The 23,428-nt window shown below is 39.0% G+C and overlaps 1 protein-coding gene across 1 annotated transcript in view; it reads right to left on the minus strand.

Annotated features, from left to right (window-relative positions):
* The window catches only part of ERI3 (ERI1 exoribonuclease family member 3), a 279,690-nt gene that overhangs the window by 245,115 nt on the left and 11,147 nt on the right, over positions 1-23,428 (minus strand). The window contains 1 exon segment of the mRNA XM_042465319.1: positions 8,978-9,094. Within this exon segment, the coding sequence (XP_042321253.1) occupies positions 8,978-9,094 (117 nt within the window).

Consider the following 23,428-nt stretch of genomic DNA (forward strand, 5'->3'; position numbering starts at 1 on the left):
CATATAACAACGATCTTGAATTCCCTTCACTGGCTGCCAATTAGTTTCCGGGCAAGGTACAAGGTTTTATTACAGCCTAAAAAATCTAGGCTAACATCAATTTCCCAGAGGGCCTTCTCTACTGCAGCTCCAAAATTATGGAACGACCTGCTGGAGGAGATCCGCCACATTTCCACTCTGACAGCTTTTAAGAAAGCAATCAAGACGGATCTCTTCCAGCAGGCCTTTCCAACTTAGTTACCCCTTCCCAGATATAGAAATATAGATATAGATCAGGATATGAACCTGACATGAACATCATCACAATTATGAAAAATGCCTCTTCTGCTGCTTATTATCCCCCAAATTCTAGTTGAATGTTTTAATGTTTTTATAGTTTTTAATGCTTTTATAGTATGACTGTTTAATCCTGTTTTAGCATTGGGAATGGGGTGGGTGGGTATAGGGATTGTTTTCTTCTTGGATTTTATTGTAACTTAACTGTATTTTACTGTTATAACCCACCCAGATTCTCTGTGATAGGGCGGGCTATAAATAAATCTTTATTATTATTATTATTATTAGACTGTTTATAAATTCTCAAAAATGACTCTATTTTATTTTATTTACTATATGTATTACCACTGTGTACTGCTAGAAGGTTGTTCTATTCTGCCATATTTTTAATCTAATTTAATCATCTGTATAGACTTTAATAGAAGCATACTTTTTTAAAAAATTGATCTGCAAAGTAACACCGGTGATCTTATATACATACTAAGTAATAACAGATAGAAACCATGATGTAGCACAACAAGCTAGTTTCCACACTTGTGTTTCTGTGCCTGGATAACACTGGAACTGGGAATGAAAAAAGATTAAACTCCAATTACATATTTAGACAGAAGTCTGATGACCACTACTGGGGAACTTTGTGACTTAGTGCAAATGAGTCTTCAGCTAACCTTCCAAATATTCACGAACAATACCTTTATTGGGCCAACCAAAATTTTACAATATACATTATGCAAGCTTATGGTTTTTTATTTTTTTTATTTTAAGACATGACAAAATAACATATATAAACCCCCAATGAATGTACACATACCCCTCCACATTTGTGGGGATAGGGGCACAGGACCCCCATGAAAGTGAAAAAATCCAAATAAATAAACAGTACTTTTTTTAACCTGAGAGAACCCCTCTCTAAGAATTTCTAGATACTCCAGCATAACTGTGGACAAAATCTTCCAGAATTTGACCATAGAATTGTGTTGCAGGATCTACAAATGCCTAGAAAAGTGTTTTCTCTAGGAATCTTTAGGTCCTCCAGTGCAACTCAATGGTCAACTTCCAGCAGAATTTCTCTGGAGGACCTAGACTTTCTTAGAGAGGGTGTATTAATCAATTCTGCAAATAATCAAATCCTCAAAAATCAAAGCCATAAATGTGGAGGGCCGAGTGTAAAACATTTCCATTCAAACTGCATTTGACAGATTTTACCTATACACCCGTCCCTCCACATTTGTTGCTTTGACTTTTGTGGATTTGATTTTTCACAGATTTTATTAATATCTGTGCCCTATGAGGAACGACTTAGGGAGCTGGGCATGTTTAGCCTGGAGAAGAGAAGATTATGAGGTGATATGATAGCCCTGTTTAAATACTTCTATGATTTTCTCTAGAAATATCTAGGTCCTCCAGTGCAACTGAAGGACCAGAGATTCCTAAAGAGAACACTCCCCTAGGCATTTGTAGCTCCTCCAGCACAATTCTATGGTCAATCATAGAATCATAGAATCGTAGAGTTGGAAGAGACCACTAGGGCCATCCAGTCCAACGCCCTGCCATGTAGGAAATCCAAATCAAAGCATCCCTGACAGATGGCCATCCAGCCTCTGTTTAAAGATCTCCAAGGAAGGAGACTCCACTACACTCCGAGGGAGTGCATTCCACTGTCGAACAGCCCTTACTGTTAGGAAGTTCCTCCTAATGTTGAGGTGGAATCTCTTTACCTGTAGCTTGCATCCATTGTTCCAGGTTCTGTTCTCTGGAGCAGCACAAAATAAGCTTGCTCCCTCCTCAACATGACAACCTTTCAAATATTTAAACAGGGCTATCATATCACCTCTTAACCTTCTTTTCTCCAGGCTAAACATCCTCAGCTCCCAAAGGCGTTCCTCATAGGACATGGTTTCCAGACCCTTCACCATTTTAGTCGCCCTCCTTTGGACACGCTCCAGTTTCTCAATGTCCTTTCTGAATTGTGGCGCCCAGAACTGGACACAATATTCTAGGTGGGGCCTGACCAAAGCAGAATACAATGGGACTATTACTTCTCTTGATCTAGACACTATACTTTTATTGATACAGCCTAAAATTGCATTGGCCTTTTTAGCTACCGCATCACACTGTTCACTCATGTTCAACTTGTAGTCTACTTGGACTCCTAGATCCCTTTCACATTTAGTTTCATTCAGCCAGGTGTCCCCAATCCTATATTTGTGCATTTTATTTTTCCGCCCTAAGTGCAATACCTTACATTTCTAGGTGTTGAATTTCATTTTGTTACCTTTGGCCCAGCTTTCTAGTCTATTCGGTCATTTTGAATCTTGATCCTGTCCTCTGGGGTGTTAGCTATTCCTCCTAATTTGGCGTCATCTGCAAAGTTGATAAGTATGCTCCCAATTCTGTCATCCAGGTCATTGATAAAGATGTTGAATAGCACTGGGCCCAGGACAGTGCCCTGTGGGACCCCACTGGTCACTTCCCTCCAGGATGAAAAGGAGCCATTGTTGAGTACCCTTTGCGTTTGGCCGGTTACAAATCCATATAACAGTTACCTTGTCTAGTCCACATTTTACAAGCTCGTTTGCAAGAATGTCATGGGAAACCTTGTCAAAGGCCTTAGTGAAATCAAGATGTACTATATCCACAGCATTCCCTTCATCTACCAAGCTGGTAATTTTATCAAAGAAAGAGATTAGATTTGTCTGGCATGACTTGTTTCTCTGAAACCCATGTTGAGTTTTTGTGATTATGGAATTGCCATCTAGATGTTCACAGACTCTTTGTTTAATGATCTGCTCTAGAATATTTCCTGGTATTGATGTCAGACTAACTGGACGATAATTGTTGGGTTCCTTTTTTAATCCTTTTTGAAGATGGAGACAACATTTGCCCTCCTCCAGTCTGCTGGGATTTCTCGTTTTCCAGGAGTTTTCAAACATTATTGCCAATGACTCCGATAGTACATTTGCCAGTTCTTTTAATACTCTTGGATGGAGTTCATCTGGTCCTGGAGACATTGGAGACAATGTCTGGCAGATGTTGACCACAGAGTTGCACCGGAGGACCTAGAGATTCCTAGAGAGGTATTCTATCCAGTAAAAACATAGTGTTTTTGTTATTTGCATTTTTTCCACATTCACACGGTCCTGTGCCCCTAATTCCAGCAAATGTGGAGGGAAAAGTGTACAAGACCTAAAATGCTTTTCCTCCCAGATGCAACAGTATAGAAGCCTCTTGATAGCTTCTTCCTAAGATAATGGTAGATAGCTTCACCCTGGACAGGAACAGCCTAGATCTCAAGGGAAGTTACTTTTTCTATTCCTAATGGAGTTGAAATTTCATTGTCTGGATTTTACAATTCTTTGTCCACATGGCCATAGAAGAGAGTTCCCTCTGCCTGCACTGATATCCCTCCAGATCATCTTAACTGACACCAATAAAAATAACATCCTGACAAAATGTAGGCCTGTGACTCTTGACATAATTTTTTTCTCCTCCAGCTGGATTTTAACACTTTTGCCTGATGAAGAAGGCACTGGAGCTTTGAAAGCTTGCAAGCTGTATTTTGTACAATTTTGGTTGGCCCAATAAAGGTATGGCTGTGGATTTTAATGTTGTTCTATTTTGCTTTATGGACAAAGGAGCTACTACTGGATATGTCTTCCAAATATTATCTCTCTTTGCATCTTTGGCAACTGCTAATACATTTTCAGATGCTTCTCTCCATGCATTATAAAAACCCAGCCACAGAGAAAGATAATATTGGGACTGGTGCTTTAAAGTCCCTCAAAAATTATTTCTCCTGAAGAAGCCAAGAAGTCTTCTTTCTGTCTGTAGTTACTACCAGTATTGTTTCTTAGACAAAACTATAGAGGACAAATAGTATATGCTTAGATCCAGACTAAAGGGAAAAAAAACTTACAACAGTCTAACTCTCCCCATCTAACACTGAAAGCATTCAATATAAAGCGAGTTTGGTCTGTACAGACAGGCCAAAATAAAGCTGCTTCGGGTCACTTTGAAAGTATGCTGTTTAAATGATGCCCGCGCACTAAGCGTCCGGAAGCCGCACCAAAGCCACACTTCAGTCCTTAGGACTGGAGTGTGGCTTTGGTGCAGCTTCTGGAGTCTTAGCACACATGCATCATTTAAACAGCATACTTTCAAAGTGACCCAAAGCAGCTTTATTTTGGCCTGTCTGTACAGAGCCTTTACAACTCTTTACCCACAGGCCACTAGTACAGTGTTATATGACCGGGGGGGGGGGGGGGGCGGGAATACCGCACCAGATCTTCCCAATTGCTTCCAGCTCCCACCATGGACAAAGAAGTATATCTAGCTTTGTGAAATAAAATAAATCATGTAAGAGAAAACTAGCATCACCCTAGCATCACACTTCATATGAGCAGAACAGATTTCTTTTGGTTCAAGTAAACTAGGAGAATGTATTTTCTAGATATCTATACAGAAAAGCAAATGAATGTATATAATTAGTCAATTTACTGCAGCATCTTTCCCTAGTGGGAATGGTGAAGAAAGAAGAGGGCAGCACATCAGACAAGCTTCAGGACAATGTCAACAGCATGGATTTTTCTCTGGAGTTTATCTACTACACCATCATATTTCTAGTCCAAGACAGTTTGCTGATTACATAAGTACTTGTCTGTGGCATACCATCAGATAATCGGACATGGCCTTTCTGTGCAGACAAAGGAAACTATAAGGCTCAACATTTATAAGGAGAGGAGGAGAAACAAAGCCTTTATCCAACATTTAGCAAAACCAAATCTTTTAGAGATGTATGAATAGAGAAGGGTCACTATTAACAGCTACTTAGACAAAAGCATATAATAAGGGATGGCAAGGGACGTGCAGAGCATGTCCAGAGGGACACAGAATGAGGAACCGTTAAGACTACCCAAGCACTATATTGCTTCTTATCCATACTATCATTCTCTCTGCAGAGAATCTTTTTTATTTCTACCGGCATTTTTCAGCTTTCACAAGATACGACATTCATGCCTTTAAAGATGAATTAAAGGAACGGCTTGGGTAAGCTCACTTTCTCAAATCATAGTCATAAGCAGTGCCCCTAATATGCACCCCTATTTAAATTCTTCTTCCATTTAAGTTTTACTTCTTCCAGAAATTAACTTAGTTATTAGAATCCCAACACCAAAGAGATGTTAAAAACAGTAATATCTGCTTAATACTTCAATTGTATTTAGGCAAGCATTCAGCCCTTTTTAAAAAAAAAACAACTGAGAAAGCATAGAACATATATCTTATGTGATTAACTCAAGGCTCCTGACCAGAGGTTCAGATGCAACATCACAAGTGAACCTGACTGGATCTTGCTCTTGCACACTCCCCATCTCCCTTTCCCCTTCCATCTATTTAATTAATTCCCTCCTTTTCTTGTTTGAGCCAAACCACACTTTTATTATTAGTCAAATGAGTTTTTGTAAAAACAAAACAAAAAACCCCTAAGATAAAAGAAAAGGGACAGTCAGATATGAATGGAAGGCAAGCCCAGGGCACAAACATTAGGCCAAATTATTAGTTAGGTGTTATGTTTGAACCAGTCAAGCGAACATGTTAGTTATAACATTATTTTGACTCCTCTTATAAAGCTCAGGTTTACAGGGGTCAAAAAACACAGTGCAGAAATAATGCAGTTTGAGACCACTTTAACTGACCTGTCTTAGTGCTAAGGAATCCTGGAAATTGTAGTTTGTTCTGTATTTTGTATGCTTTTAATTGTACTGTTTTTAATAATAAATAAATAAATAAATAAATAAATAAAATTTCTATTTATATTTCCCGCCTCTCCCTACGGATCAAGGTGGGATTACAACCTCATAAAATACATACAAATACAATCAATAAAAGCACTGACAATAATAATCTCAGATAAAAACTAGCTCTATCATAATGTGGCAATTAATAGTGGTATTGCACAGTAATCATGATCAAGGAGTAGTATATTAGAGTGGATGGATATCTTATACCAAATCAGATGGATAAGACCGCCGGAAGAGATCCGTCTTGACTGCCTTCCTAAAAGCGTCCAAGGTGGTAATAAAATGGATCTCTTCCAGCAGGCTATTCCACAATTTTGGAGCAGCAGTAAATCTTCTTTGGGAAGTCATTACTAATCTGGTTTCTTGTAGCTATTCTTCTCAGATGTTCTGAGAATGTGGGGAGGATTATATAGGGAGAGGCATTCCCGCAAGTAACTCGGGCTCAAGCCATGCAGGGCTTTAAAAGTGATAACCAACACCTTGTACTGCGCCTGGAAGCTGATCGGCAGCCGGTGAAGTGATTTTAAAACAGGTGTTATATGGTCAGACCTAGTTGTACCAGTGACCAGTCTGGCTGCCATATTTTGGACCAACTGAAGCTTCCAAATTTGGCACAAGGGTAGCCCCATGTAGAGCACGTTACAGAAATCAAGACAAGAGGTTACCAGTGCATATACCACGGCTTCAAGGTCCCCTTGGTCCAGGTAAGGACACAGCTGGCCTATCAACTGAAGTTGATGACAAGCACTTCTGGCCATCACATCAACTTGAAATGACGACTGTAGGGATGAATCCAGGAGTATTCCCAAGCTGCGAACTTTGTCCTTTAGAGGAAGTGTGACCCCGTCCAGGACTGGTTGACAAATTTCCTTCCCCAGACCTGGGGTTCCTATCACAAGTACTTCCGTTTTCTCTGGATTCAGCTTGAGTTTGTTCTCCCTCATCCAGCCCATTACCGACCCAAGATAGGCATGTAGAGGAGAGATGCCATCCTTAGTCAATGCAACAGTCAGAGACTGATAACACCACGGCCCATGTCTCTGGATGATCTCACCCAGCAGCTTCATGTAGATGTTAAATAGCATGGGAGACAGAATGGCGCCCTGGAGAACACCAGATTTTAACTCCTTTTTAAAGGCGTAACTGTCTCCAAGCTTCACCATCTGGAATCTGCCCGAGAGGTAGGAACAGAGCCACTGAAGAGCAGCGCCTCCAATTCCCAGCTCCCTCAGGCATTCCAGAAGGATACCATGGTTGATGGTATCAAAAGCCACTGAGATGTCCAAGAGCACCAACAGGGTCGCACTTCCCCTGTCGATAGTCAGATGGAGATCACTGACTAAGGCGACCAAGGCAGTCTTAACTTCATATCCTGACCTGAAGCTGGTTTGAAATGGGTCCAGATAATCAGCTTCCTCCAAGACAGCTTGGAGTTGGAAGGCAACTGCCCTCTCGATCACTTTGCCAAAAAATGATAAAAGAGAGACCATTCTATAATTATTTCTAATCAAGGAATCAAAAAAGGGTTACGAACCACCCTGAGTCCCACATTTGGGAAAAAGGCTGGATATATATAAATAAATGAATAAATAAATAATTCTAGTACCAGAGCTCTCTGACAGAGGCGGCTAAATGTCTCACAAAACTACAGTTCCCAGAATTCTGTAGCACTGAGCCAGTGCAGTTAAAGTATTCCCAAAATGGATTATTTCTGCAGTGTATTTTGGACCAGGGTTGACCAACTCTAATTAGAGGACTTGGAATTCTCAACTAAAATCACTAGTAAAATCAGATGAAAGAGAACCAGATGAGATTTTCTTCCAAAATGGTTCCCCTATATACACTCCTCTGAATCACAGATATACAGCCTCTGAATCAAATTTTCCCTTTTTCGCTTTTCTTTTCTCCCATTCTTCATGCAAGCCATTTGGTCTGAAAGGGCATCTCCTTGAAACACCATGCATGTTATTTTGCTCAAATGTTTTGTTTTGGGTTTTATATTATTTAATATTCCTTAGCGTATAGTTTGGAAAACTGGTACAAGAAAGAAAAGGAGAAAAGAGGAGGTTTTATCAGTGTTGTGCAATTCCATATTTTGATACAAACTTTAGTTGCTGAGAAGAGTGTGTACCAAAAGTACATTTCCACAATGGCATCATCACTAACATTATGGATTTTGAGAGTTATCTTAAATTTGGACAGGAAAAATCAAAATCCTAGCAACAGACTATGAGAGCACATCAATATATAGAGATTTTACATTTAACAACATGCAATTTCTTTACTGCAGAACTGACATGTTTTCCATAGGAAGTTGATAGGAAAGCAAGGAGGGAACTGGAAGTAACATGCTGAGGAATTGTGAGAGGTAGATGATGTTTGCCTATGATTGTGCAAAGCACAAGTCCTATCCTGCTTGTAGGATACTTCTAAGCTTTTGCTAAGCTTAGTTTAAAAAAAACCTTACAATTCTCTCCATTTCTCCATGATCAGAAGAACTAGAAAATTATTTCAGGTTCTCAGTGCTAAAATAAAAACCCTAAACTAATGAAGTTCCCGACAACTAACAAATGCATTCTAGTGCAATGCTTCTCAGGCTATTTAATGTGGCAGAGCAACTTTTTTCCCCAATGAGTCAGGGCCTGGAACCACATTTGTGTGCCACATTATCATGTTCAGATAGTTTCCTGGTAACTCACTGCAAACTGGCAGCAGAAATCTTATGGATTGTCATTGGCCTGTGAAACATCACTTTGAGTAGTACTGTTTTAGTGTACTAATTAAAGCAAATAGCAAGCTTTCAACAACCATTGTGAGAAACTAGGAGCAACTGCCTGAATTGCAGCCTGCCCCAGTAGAACCCATTCTAAAATATTCAGCTGCAGGAAGATGAAGTGCTTTACCTCTGTGCAGAAGGGTGTAAGCTGTGGATGGACCACTGGCTGCACATACATGTGGAAGGTGGATTCAATCTCCATTGTCCTGCCATTTAACTTCAGGATGGGGAACTCAATGATCTCCTACAATAAGAAAATAAGATAGTAACCCATCTTTAAAGAAAACATGCAGATAACTTAAATGACATTCTCCAGCTATATGAACAAATAGCACCAGTAAGGATGAGAAAAAAAGCTTGGACCCAAAGGAAAAAAAACCGAGTTCTGTTCAGAGAATGTATCCTTTCTGCTCCCTCTTTCCCACCAAGTCTCCAGTATCCCCTGAAAAAACTGCTCAGGAGGTTCATTCAATACAGTATGTGACAGTGAAATTGAAAATGGAAAATCAGCGACAATCACAAAATCCTGCACAGGCAGAACTGACTTAAGACTCTGACTTAAGACTCTGCTGAATATATCCAAGCCAAAAATATCATTAAGGACCTCAGGGTTGTATCCAATTATGTGCATCCACCAGCAGGACAGATACCATGGGCACAAACCACATTCCTCTTCCCTCCTGCAAGTTTATCCATCTCCTTCAGCTTAAAGGAACCCTCTGAACCAGATGTGGGGGGGATGCCAAACAGAGTACAGAAATACTGGATATCATCTTCACTGTTCATACAGAAATGACAAGTATAAATGAAGAAGATTAGAAGTACAAATTCCATGGCATATTTTTAGAACCTGAAAACTCATTAGAATCTCACTTTTAGTTTTAGTTTTATGTTGCTTGAATTTTTAAGTCATTTTGGCCACAGAAGTAAAGTTGTTAATACAAGTGATATGTATAAAGGAATTGAATGGAAGATAAAGTATAACTAAAGTATCATTATTGCAAAGTACTCAAATCAAATGTATTATAATTATTAACTTATATAGCGACATCTGTTACATGGATCCTTACAGAAAACAACCTTGACAAGCCTCTTCCCAAGAGGTTTACACTCTAAGAACACACTGATGGAAAACAGAAGAAAATATACATATTACGTGATGACAGGCAAATGAATTGTTGCTCACATGTCATGATGCTATGTCACAATACTGCACACCGAAATCCATATACCCATATCTAGAACCGATGATACAGTACTGTATGTTGGGTTATTCTTGCACAGTAATTCAAGACAAATACGAAATTCTCCCTACTCATGTAACTAACCCCGTACACAGTATACTGTATTTCTATAGTGAATTTATATTGATAGCAACAAGAGATAACAACCAATTTCCAACTATTTGAATAATAAAAAAATAAAAATTTACATAGCCTTTTTAATTTTTTTAATAAAGCTTAACCAAACCCTGTTGCAATGGATCTGACAATTATTAAAATATACACATGACATTTAAAAAAACATCCAAGGAATAAAAACAATAAAATCCTTTGTCTCTTTCCTCCCCACTCCACCCCCTCCTGAGTTTAATGTAAGAGAAGTGACAATTTGCTTGGTGTCTTTAAAGGATAATTTGTCTATGTTATTTAATAGAGAAGCATGATGTTAAGGCTCTGGAGTGCAAATGAGCCTACTGAATGATAGCCAAGCATGGAGTCTCTCAAATCACTTGTGGAGAGAAGAGAGGATAAAAAAAATTGCTCTTTAATATTCAAAAACAGTTTGCAAAATTTAATCAAAGCAGAGCAAAAGCTAACATTTTTACCACTTTGACATTTTTATTAGTGCTTTCATAAATTTTTAAAACATGAATAGAATTAGTTTAAAAACAAAACAAAAAAAATGCCTGAAAACATCTGGTAGAGGGAAAATAAGCCGGAAGAAAGAGAGCATCTTGTATGCCAAACAACATTTGCATTTTAAGAATCCAACTGCTACTGCAGAGGGAAATGAATAAAGCTTTTGGGCCGCAACCACAACACTGCTATCCAACACGCTGAGGTCACAACTATCTATTTTAACATCTGAAGCTCACAGTACTATATTAGAAAGAAGGGGAATTTTTTTTTGGGGGGGGGGGATTTATGTATTTATTTATTTATTTCGTTTAGATGCTGCCTTTCTCCTGAAAAGGGACCCAAGGTGGCTCCACAGGTAAAAATCACTTTAAAACTTTATCATAAAAATGTAAAAAAACAATTAAAATCATCTTGCTAAAACAGTACAAAATTGAATTAAACATACAAAAGTTAAAAAAAAACACAAACAGAATACGTACCCCATATAAAAACTTCCCTGACAAAGATTATATATTAAAAGCATGCTTGAACAAAAATGTCTTTGCCTACCAGCGAAAGGAAAGCAGGGAGTGGGTCAGCCTAGCATTCCAGAGGGTGGGAGCAGCCACCGAGAAGGCTCTGTTTCATATCCTCAACAAGTGAGTCTGTGTTGGTGGCAGGACTGAAAGAAAGCCTTCTCCTGAAGATCTTAGAGCTCTGGCAGGTTTGCATGGGGAGATACGGTGCTTCAGATAGGCTGGACACAAGCCATGTAGGGTTATGACTAGCACTTTGAATTATGCATGGAAACAAACCAGTAGCCAGTGAAGCTATTGCAAGAAGGGCATTATAAGGAACATATAACTGGCCTAAGTCAGTATTCTGGGAGCCACATTTTGAAGCCACTCTAGTTTGCAGTTACCAAAAGCAGCCCCTCTTAAAGTGTGCTACAGTAGTCCACACAAAGTATAATCAAGGCATGTCCAGATCTAACATCTCAAGGAATGGGCACGGTTGATGCACTAGTTTTAGCTGTGCAAATGCCCAGATGCTGAAACCTCGGCATCCAGGCTCAAAGCTGAGTCCAGAAGAACATACAAGCTGCGAGGCTGAGATTTCAGGGGGAGTGTAACCCCATCCAGCAAAAGCAGAGTCCCTTTTCCATGATATGCCTTTTGACTGACCAGGAGCACCTCTGTCTTCTCTGGATTAAGCTTCAATTTGTTTGCCCTCATCCAGTCCATAACTACAGACACTGGTGCAATAGCAAGTACATCTCTATACCACTTAAAGCACTGTATTGAGACAGCTTCCTTGGAATTGGATGGAAAGGAAAAAGAGAGTTGGGCCTCATCTGTATACTGGTGGCACCACACCTCAGAACTCTACATAACCTCTCCTAGCAGTTTTAAATACATGTTAAACAGCATGGGGAACAAAACAGAACCTTGTGGGATTCCATAGGCCAACAGCTAGGGAGTTAAACAGGAATCTCCCAGCACTACTTTCTACATTCACTGTTCTGAGACAGACTGGAACCACTGCGTAACAGTGCCTCCATGTCCCATCACAGAGGCAACCCAGAAAGATGCCATGGTTGATACTATCAAATTTTGCCTTCTGTACAGGAGAATTTGAATGACTTGAATGGATAAAAGTGGTGTATTTATCATAAAAACATAAAGTGTGACCAGACTTTCTATCTAAACTTAACAGGAACAACCAGACACAGCTATAAAAAAAATGTGTTGTGTGTGCCTACAAGTCGCCTGTCAACTTATGGTGACCCGGTGAATTTCAAAGGATTTTCTTAGGCAAAGAATACTCAGAGTGGTTTTGCCAGTTCCTTCCTCTGAAATATAGCCTTCAGCATCTGGTGGTCTCCCAAGTACTAAACATGACTGATTCTGCTTAGCTTCCAGGATCAGACAGGACCTGCTGCCTTTAGGGTATTTTAGGCCACTATGAATAACCAAGTAGAATATTAATACACAATTAGATCACACATTAACCCCGGAACTATTTAATCATTCATAGCTCCCCAAATCCTTATTCAGTTCTTCCCCCTGGTTGTATCTATATTACTACTTTTCTCTATCTCTTTGTCATCCTTCTCCTATCTGCCTTCTGGCAAAGATAAGCCAGAGTTTTGTGTTTTCTCCCCCCATACCCCAAATAGTCCCTCCTTCACAACATTCCCTAAGCTGTGACAGGCTCACACCAAACAGGTTTGCCCAGCTTGTCCCTTCACACCTTGCTAAAAGTCTTGCTGCAGTATATCTGATCAACTCAAATTTCTGGATCATTTAGTTTCCAATAATGTCTTTGCTCATCTTACTTTTGGCTCCAGAGGTATCAGGAAGGAAAAATGTGTGGGTCCTCCAGATGTTGTTGAACTGCCACTCCCATCTCACCTTTGGCTATGCGAGCTACAGCTGATAGGAGCAGCAGTCTAAAAAAAATGAAAGACAATGAACTCATGGGTGACCTTGTGGATGAGACCTCTCCTATCTTCCACTGCTCTGCCCAGGTCCAGCAAAGTCAGGCCCATGTCCTCCTTGATTGAGTCTATCCATCTGGTATATAGTCTTCCTCTTCTAAAGATGCAGCCAAAGTACAACAGTCTCAATAGGATCATCTTTACTTCGATGGAGACTTCAACCTGATCTGTTCAAGGATCTTTTATTCATCTTTTTTGGGTGTCCACAGTATCCTAAGTACTCTCCTCCAGCACCGTATCTCAAACGAGTTGATTTTTTTTCCTATTGGCTTTCTTCACTGTCCAACTCTCCCATCTGTTAATGGCAATGGGCAACAAGTTGCCCTATCCAACTTTACTGGGCTTTACAAGAGGTAGGATAGATTAAAAGGTATATACCACACAGCATATATTTTATTAAACATTAATAACTCCAGCTTCAGTATTGTCTCCAGCTTACACATGGAGAAGTCTGGGGCAAAAGGATCAATGAAAATGTAGACTTCACAAAACCTAATTATAATGAACACCCATGCCTTAGCAACCTGTTTCTCTGCCTGATTCCCACTTTGATAACACTGACTCTTTTTGATTCTTGAAATAAGATAAATGCAACTAATCAACCTTTGATAAGTACTTGTCAAAATTCCAGTATTTTATCATCCCAAGTAACAATGACAATGTCAAAAGACATCCATGTTTTTACATGTTCTTCCCCTTCTGAAAGTGCACACTGCTTGGTAAAGCCAATAAGGTTTGCTAAACTGTATATGGCACCTCATTAACTATGCTTCAGTTCTAACACACTTGATCATGGGCACTATTACAAAATGATAGCTTCTGGTAACCTCTCATACGGCTTCCTGACTATGAAGAAAATGATGATCGTTGTGCATTTCGTGAAGAATGATAATAAGGGGAGGGGATGGACAAAAGTAGTGAAAGCAGATTAGAGCAAGATGCTGTTGGACTCTGGATTACATAAACCTCCGGCAGCATGGTTAGCAATCGGGGTGATGGCAGCTATAGTCCAACATTCAGAGGGTCACAGGTTCCACATCTATGAACTGGAAACTCTTTACAGACATTCTGTAATGTCCTTCAACAGGAAGAATTCAGGTGCATTTATCTCCCATCACAAACCCTCTCCCCAACACTTCCTGCACTATAAACCCCCAACTCAAGATACAATACAAAAAGTTGGTAAATTCTGGGGTTTTCTTTTAATAATTATCAGGCCTTCCTAAGTCTCTTTCTCTTAGCAGATCAGCTCTGTGGTATTGCTGCTAAGCAGTTTTCCATTAAGAGGACAAATGACCCCCATACATGAAAAAAGACATTATCAAGCAAACACCACACATTCAGCCAGGCTATATTAAGACAGCTGGAAGAAATAAAATACTGAAATGACCACATCTGAAATTTTATGACTGTCCAGATTATGGCCTGCTTATGAAAACTATAGGGCTACAAAAAGATTTACCAAGAAATCTGATGCCTTGGGGAAAAGATCAACAGTTTTATTCTCCCACCCACCCCTTTTTTTCCTTGGCGTCCTTGTGAAACTGAAAAGAAATTACCTTCCCAAAAGCTTGCTATTCTAGTGTTCCCAAGAGGGGGAGGCAACAACCCTCCCCCCCAGCAATGTTTCCTTCACTGGTATCTACAGCAACAGATACCAGCCCTATGAAATCAGTACTACTGCTCGCTAACAATGTTAGCCAGCTCTGCAATGAAATGTAACCTGTGACTCTCCTTGGTACTTTCCATTTAAACTTCCATTTGGAGAGCAGCACCATTTGGGGAGCCCATCGTCCGTCCTGCTAATAAAGACAAGTGTTGGGACCTTTAAAGCTGCCATTCATCTTATGCCTTTATTAAATTCAATTTTCCTAAACCCATAATGCATCATGAAATTAGGAGCTGACATTCCTGCGGAAACAAAAATATCTATCAAACATAAAGAGGGAAAAAAGCGCTCCATTACCCAGAATTTATGACTTAAAGCCGATCTGTTTCCACGTTTTTACAAGCATATGGTTTGTTTTAGATATCCAAAATGTTATTACAGATCTAGAATTTCATTAGGAGCTATTATGAAATGGTAAGCACTTACACACACAACTGAACAGGCTGCTTTTTTGAGCATGCATACTCAGACTGGCAGTGTAGCCAGCATTAAAAACATTGTATTACATCCATACTGTCAATCAAATTCAAAGAATGGATGGCAGAGAGAATTAAAAGAGAGAAAGAGAAATTGAGGTTGTAAGTCTACCTATATTTGACCTGGCTTGGGGGATAATCTTTCAGGATTTCAGTACAATGATGACTCCACTAGGAAGTAAGGGTGAATTAAGAACATTTTTGACTCAAGAAATATGAAAATGCAAACACAATACTTAAAGAGTTTAAAATATTCAATCTGCCTTTTCTACTTATACACAAAAATATACTTTTTCCTTTCTACAAACTGATGTCCTTCTTAGACGGTTTTTTAAAAGGTATATCCTTCCCTTCACGTTTTACTTAGAAAAGCCAACACTGGAAGACTGTGTTCTTACTAAACCATCTCTGTTCTGAACTCTGAATAAAGCCCCCTCACTGCTGAGTTGCACTGTTTTTAACTACATCTCACCATTACCCACTGTTGACAACTCCACAATCCACTCTTCGGCATGTATCTGCTTTAGGGAACCACACATGCACCTCAGATATAAACCTCTGAGATCAAAGTTATCTCACTGAATTTTTAGCAAAGTACTAAATATAGTGTGACCCAACTGAGCTATCTTAATTCTCCATTTAGCAATTCTGTTTGCACTTTAGCACTTTTCCATAATGCCAAAATACATTCATAAAATTTAGAATGGTACAAAGACAATTCAAAGAGTATATATATTTATATCTAAGATGATAAATGCAGGTGAGTCTGTTTCTTATGTCAATACACACTGGCACAGCAATTTCTACAAAAAAGAGACTGAAAGATGACATTACTGGTGATGAAGTAATACACTTTAAACTAATATCATCGTCATCATCGTACTTTGTAAACATCAATTTGTACTGAGCCATTCTGCACAAGTATTTTCATTAATACAGTAGGCTTTCTTATAGCACTTTTAACCTGCAAAAACTTACTAAAAAAACCAGCAAAACACATAGAAAAAAGAAGTTTTAAATTATAGAAAAATCTTACCAAATGTGTCTGTTTTAAATCATCTTGCTTATAACAGTCTACACAGTATTTGCATTCTAAGGATTTGGCTGCCCATGAATAGCTTCTGACCCACCACCCTCAAAGGAAAACACACAAACACAGCCTGCAGCCACCTTGTGTAACTTGTCTACTCCACCAAAAATCGTCAAGAAACAGATGGGAGGCTGAATCTCAACTGGCCTGTTGAAAGCTTAAAATTCACGAGGGTCTGTGATTTCAGCACCATAAAAACCAACCTATTTTACTCCACCCTCCGAAACAAAAACAAAAAAATTGTAGCATAATATCATTGAGATTACAGGAAAGAGAAACACCAATGAACAGAACAGAATTAAAGTTCTAGGAACTATAAAGTTTCTTATTCAGTGAAGAATAATTAAACAAAATTGTAGAAATTCTGATTTGGGAACCACACAAAAATATTCACAGACAAGAATTTTGTCCACAATACTGGGCAAAGCCTTCTTTAGCTTACAAAAACAATATTCACACAAGAACATTCAGGCTCTCCAATGTCTATCTGAACAATGGGCAAGAAACACTCAAGGACCAGTAAATATTTATTGGCAGTGGATAAGATTACTCCATTCTTCTTTGTTTTTTTAAAAAAAACTGTAAATGAGAATAATTTATTTTGCTAATGCTTACAATTTTTTAAATAAATATAAAGAATGCAAGATGCCACAAGAAAATCAACAATGACTTCCCACTGCAATAAAAAGGCTGCTGCTGCTGTTTGATAGTATGAGATGGTTCCGATAAGAGAATGGAGGATGTTAAAAGACAGGCTGCTTACATTTCCAAGAATGGAAGCCAGGAATTCAGTGGCAGCATCTCATTTCAATCAACAGTTTTTCTTTCCTTCTTTTGGAAAGAGCAAAAAAAAAGTCATTTTATGCACAAGAAGCTTGTTTCTTAAACAAACACTTGTGTTTTTGATTTATACCACAGGCTGCTCCTAAATAATTTATGGCGGGTTAAATTTATTGCACAGCCCTGGCCGGCTGCAAATTCGAATTGCCAAATAATTAGATTTTAGGGCAATGCTTATAAATTATCGGCCGATTTGTCCGGACTTGTTTGTCAGTAGCTTTGTGCTCCAGGTCATCTTTGGCATTTTGCTGTTTGTGTTTTAATTGCTGATTTACACTTTGACAGATGAGAGTTGATGCCTCCAAGTTTGGGGGAGGGGGAGACAGAAGAGTCAAGAGATCGTAGGAGGCTTGTGTTCTTTCCCCCCTCTTTTTTTCCAAGGCAATTAGATGAAGGGACAACATGTGGACAGTATCAGCCCGGTTAGTTTTTAATTATTATTTTAATGAGAGCTGGTTGAGTTGAACAGTCCTACACTGGCCTCCAGGGGTAGTGGACAACATGACTGAACAATCGCCCACCTATCCCAAATCCAGGCTCAACAATTCTGAAAAACTGACCACTAAGAGCAGTTTCAGAAAGAAAGAAAAAATCAAGCACTGCATTAGATTGATGAAGAATGGCTAACTATTCCAATACACGTTTACACACATTGTATCATTCTAGCTCACAACATCTGTCTTGAACACTCAAGCTGGTGTGTTAATCAGGTCCACTGAAGAGCTTTTTCAAGACAGCTTTTTAACACCAAATTACCTTTGACCCAGTTATCTGGAGAAAACAAAATATACATTTAGTTGACAATTCAATTAAACATAAAAATTATACATATTTGAGAAGAGAAACAAGAAAATGGTAACGAGAAGACACTGTTCATTCCCACAGAGGAGCATTAAGAAGAGAGTGAAGTGTCATGTGATAATGAACCAGACAAAGACAATTAGATGCTAATTTCTGCTGTCACAGCTTAGACTCCTATGGCTTTTTTCTTTATTTTTTCAAAACATTCTCTGCCATTTCATAGAGGTGACACAATATGCCCTTTTAGGCATCTGAGATATTCCTCCAAGTACCCCCTTAATCATGCTTGAATAACTTCCTCATGAATCCAGTCCCACAACATATGCACTACTTATTTTTCCTTATATTCATTCTAATTTCTATGCTAACAAAATGATTGTTCCTGTCTTTTTTTGACAAAATCATAACCACACACAACAAAACAAACAAACAGACAAAACCACACAAGGTTTCCATTTCAGAACATCAAAATGCAGTATCCTATGCATCCATGGAGGTCACTGTTGAATCACACACCATATACAGTGGATCCCTGTTATACGCTGGGGTTTGGTTCCAAGATCTCCCGTGTATAACAAAATCTGTGTATGCTCAAGTCCCATTAAATATAATGACATAGCAAAATGGTGTCCCTAATAAAAAATGGAAAATCAAGGTAAATTTATACTTTTTTGGAACATTTTCAAACCGTGTATGCTTAAATCCGTGTATAAAAAATCAGTGAATAAGAAGGGCCGACTGTACTGTACATAATTTCCTCTGAAGCCAACAATTTCAGAATAGATATAGCTTCTCTGAAACAGAAGGGGGTATTTTTTTAAAAAAACACCACAAATATGTACACAGACTATATAAGTTGCCTTAACACCACCATCAGGACACATCAGCTAAGACTCAGGGGCCAAGAGAAGCAAAAATCTTAGATTTTTAAGTATTTAGAACATAGAAAAGTAGTTAAGTAAGGTGTTTTTAAGAAAACAACACTTAAAAAGCAAGTGGTATATACATTTCACAACTCAATGAATAAATAAAGTAAGTGGATTCAAAAACAATGGAAGATCATCGCTTGCTTTTACCCAAGATGGCCATAGTACACTTCCTCTTCCTCTTCATTGGGTGACCTTGGGCAAGTGACGCTTTCTCAGCCTTAGAGGATGGCAATGGAAAAAACCCTGTGAAGAAATATCCTAAGAAAACCCCATGATAGGTTCGCCTCAGGGTCGCCATTAGTCAGAAACAATTTGAAGGCAAACAACAAAAAGAAACCATAGCCACCTCACCAAGGATCCCACAGTGACTGAATTGTGTGCCCCTGTAAGGCTACACGCTATGCTGAGGGCAGAAGTGCTGCTGGTAAAGTCTCCCATGTCAAATTAGGCTTTTGCTGAAGAACCAGACTATATGTGCCAAACAGTTACTAGGCAGCAGTTGTAGTGGGAGGTGACAGTGGCAAAGGATTTCTCTGAGGCAACATCAGTGACACCATAGCTAACAGTACTGCGTAGAAGGAGCCACAGCAAATCCCTTTTTAATGGGTCTTTTACCATGAAAACACTACAATGAGACCATCCAAAATGAAACAAGAGATGACACTCACAGGTTGGATGGCACTCAGTGAGCTACTGGCGTACAGAAGAGAACAGCTGTAGTAGTGCTGTAGCTAACGATGCAACTGGACTCAAGCTGAAAGTACATTCAGCTGTTGATGGTCTGAGGTGAATGGAAAGTCTGAAGCTACACATAACTATAACATGGAATGTGAAAACCATAAATCAGGGGAAGACACAGTACAGCTGGAAATGCAAAATATAAATATAGCAATATTTAGGGTGAATGTGTTAAAGTTGATAGGAATGAGTATTTTGAGTCAGATAAATACTTAGCACATAAAAATCAAAGAAGAAATGGAGTGGCTTTAATAGTGAGGAAAGATGTAGCAAAAGCAGTCCAAGGATATAATAAAAAGTTTGACCGAATAATGTCAATAAGACTTCAGGGAAAACCCTTCAATACAGTGGTGCCTCGGGTTACGAAATTAATTCGTAACGCGGCCGCTTTCGTAACCCGAAAAGCCTTCGTAAGCCGAATTGCCATAGGCGCTAATGGAGAAAAGCCGCGATTCCGTGCGAAAAAGCCGAAAAAAGCACCAAAAGTTTTTTCGTAACCCGTAAAAACATTCGTAACCCGAAACAATAATTCCCTATGGGATTTTTTCGTATCCCGAAAATTTCGTAACCTGGGTATTTCGTATCCCGAGGTACCACTGTAATACCATAATCCAAGTTTATGTTCCAAGGACAGTGGCAGAAGGACAAAATGTAAGATTCTATGCTAGAGTCCAGGACAAATTGATGACACACCAAAACAAGACATGCTGGTTGTCCCAGGCGATTGGAATGCAAAAATTGGAAACAGCAGAATCAAAGATTGTAGGAAAAAATGGCTTAGGACCAAGGAAAATAGCAGGAGAGTGACTGATTAAGGACAATACTTCAGTATACTGTTATAGTGCTATTATTCTACTTTCACTGCTGTGGCTGCCTCCTGTGACATTCTGGGGTTTGCAGTTTAGTGAGGCCGCCTAAGAGCACTCTGACCAGAGAATTCTAAAAGCCTTTCCCTTGACTGTAAATCCCAGGATTCCACAGCAGGCAGCCATAGCAGTAAGAGTGGAATAATAGCACTATAAGAGTGTAGTGTGGTATTGTCCTTAATTCTGGGAGGCTAACAGTTTGTTCATCGTAAATACATTCTTCAAGCAATGAAAGAAGCAACCGTATACATGGACATCACCTGGTGGCCAATATAGAAATCAAATAGACTATATAATTAGAAGCAGAAGATGGAGACTCTCCACTGTCTCTGCAAAAACAAGACAAGAAGCATATTGTGGCACTGACCATGAACTGCTAATATCAAATATTAGAGTAAATCTAAAGAACACTAAATCAACCATCCTGCCAAAATACAACCTGAAGAACACTCCAATAGAATGTAAAGATGATGTGAAAAATAGATTTTCACTATCAAGCCTAACTGTTCAGGAGCAGAACTCTGGACTGAAGCCAGGGACACTGTCATGAAGTAATACAAAAAGAGATTATCTGCAGCCAAAAAGGAAAAGAAGCCTCAATGGAGAACAGATTAAACACACTGCGCAATTAAGGACAGATGAAAAGCAAAATTAAAAGGGAACAGGAATAGAGTCAGAACCTTTCATGCACCTCTTCAGAGCAGGACCAAGGAAAACTACTATAATATTCAGTGCAAAGGAATAGAAAATGGCAACCAAAAATAAAAGGAAGAACAAGAGACCTCTTTCACAAGAGCCAAGAAATCAAAGGGAAATTTTAACCAAGAATGGGATGCTCTATGACCAGCAGGGGAACACATTACATGTCCTTAAATTTACATACTTAGGCAAGTGAACCAGGAATAGAGGGGGTGTCTCTATTTACCCTTTACATGTACATAAAGTGGCAAAAATGTGTATATAATCATCTGTCAGCAAGAAAGTCAAAAGAAGATCATCATCAAAGCTTCCTTAGAGCAGTGAAGCTCCAAAATAGATCGGTGGGTATCAATGATATCACAGAAAGCTTTCTTAATGCAATGCACTTTCTGGTTTTCATTCTACATTTTCATTCATTTTATCCTATTTTTCAAGGCGCTGGGTTTTTTTTCTAATAAAAAACTAGACACATCCTGGTGTATAACCCACATTTGGAAATTTGCAGGGTCAGATACCAGTTAGTTTGGGGGTTTCTGCTCCTCAATCCATGCTTGGTCCAATGTTCTGAAATTCAGCTCTTTACCTCTTACATCATTTTCAGCAGGCACTCTGCACATAGCTTGCTATCCAATGCAACCTCTCTAGGTTCACATTAAATGCACATCAGACTAGAAATATAACTTCAACATAAAAACAAGTTTTCTTTTTTAGTAAGATGTTTTTATTGCAGTATCTTTAGTGCCTGTACAGTTTCTTACAGAGAGACAACATGACAGCCCTGGGCACAGAAATGCATGGTGAGCCCTGACACAGTTGATGAAAAGGTCCAATTGAATAACATTCAGCCTTAATGCACTATCTTCTCTGGAAAATATATAGCCGAGGTACAACAGCACATATTGTTGCATTCCACAGCAAGGACTTGGGGGTCACAGCTCCTTAAAGTCATAGTAATCATATTCTACTCATGCTCCATTTTTACTGCTAGCTGTAAACTAGCTCTATATGCATCATGGTTTGCATCAAAATGCACAGAGACCAAGCCTATATCCAGAGACATAGCAGTCAATTTACTGCGTTGACAGGTTTTTGCACCTGAGGTTGGGCACACTGGAAATAGCCAGAGAAAAGTTAAGACATTACTAATAAAAATCAACTGCAGTCCCCCACATACCATCAAGATAGCAGGAGATCTGGCAGGTTGTTGCTGTTGTTGTTGTTGTTGTTGTTGTTGTTTTACTCTACAAAGGCAGGCACATCTTCAAGATAACTAACACCAGACTGCATAGTCCTAAAATATTTGTGTCCCAGACTGAACCAAATTACTGGGAGAGGGGTGACGGAGAGGTTTAATACATGAACTTATCAGTCCAGTAAGAATCTGGTGAGGACACAAGAGAGAGCCTTCTCAAAGGCTGCTCCCAAGTGATGGAACTTTCTTACCCGGAGGTCTGGCTGGCCTCTTCCTGTTATCTTTCCGCCAGCATGTAAATATTATTTTTTTTAATTTAAGGAAGCTTTTGTTTTAAGTGTATGTAGCAGACAATGCTTTTTTTTAGGGGGGTGTTTTTTAAAATAGAGATTTAGGTTTTGTGCTTTAAGTTTTGTATTAACTATTTTTTTTAATTGTATTGTGCTTTTTAATGTTCTAGGCCATACTGGATCCCATGTGAGGAGAAAGGCAGGATATAAATTAAATAAATAAGCAAATAAATACAATTAATAAAGTCTACATCTTCCTCTCTATCCCAGTAGCCTACTTAAAAAGGAGGGTATCACGAGAGATAATGGGGCTGGGTTCCCTCCAGTACTCCTGTACAAATAAGCACTGTTGTTATATCAGATTCTAAATTATTTAGGGAGGGGAGATGAACTGAAAATGCTTTTGATTTTTAATACATGGCGGAAAGCCTACCTTTCAGTTCAAGGAAGTGTCCTGACTTAACCATATTGACTCAAATTCTGGAGTTCAAGCCTGAATTAAGACAGGCACATTACAGGGCTCCATAGAAATTCACAATTCTGAATATTCATTACTATGCTGACCAAGAAGTTCATTTTTACTTAGCATCCCATTCTGATTTAAAAATCTGAACAGCAAGACTGAAGATGTTCATAGCCATAATAGC

This window comes from Sceloporus undulatus, chromosome 4 (genome assembly GCF_019175285.1).
Source record: "Sceloporus undulatus isolate JIND9_A2432 ecotype Alabama chromosome 4, SceUnd_v1.1, whole genome shotgun sequence".
NCBI classification, from domain to species: Eukaryota; Metazoa; Chordata; class Lepidosauria; order Squamata; family Phrynosomatidae; genus Sceloporus; species Sceloporus undulatus.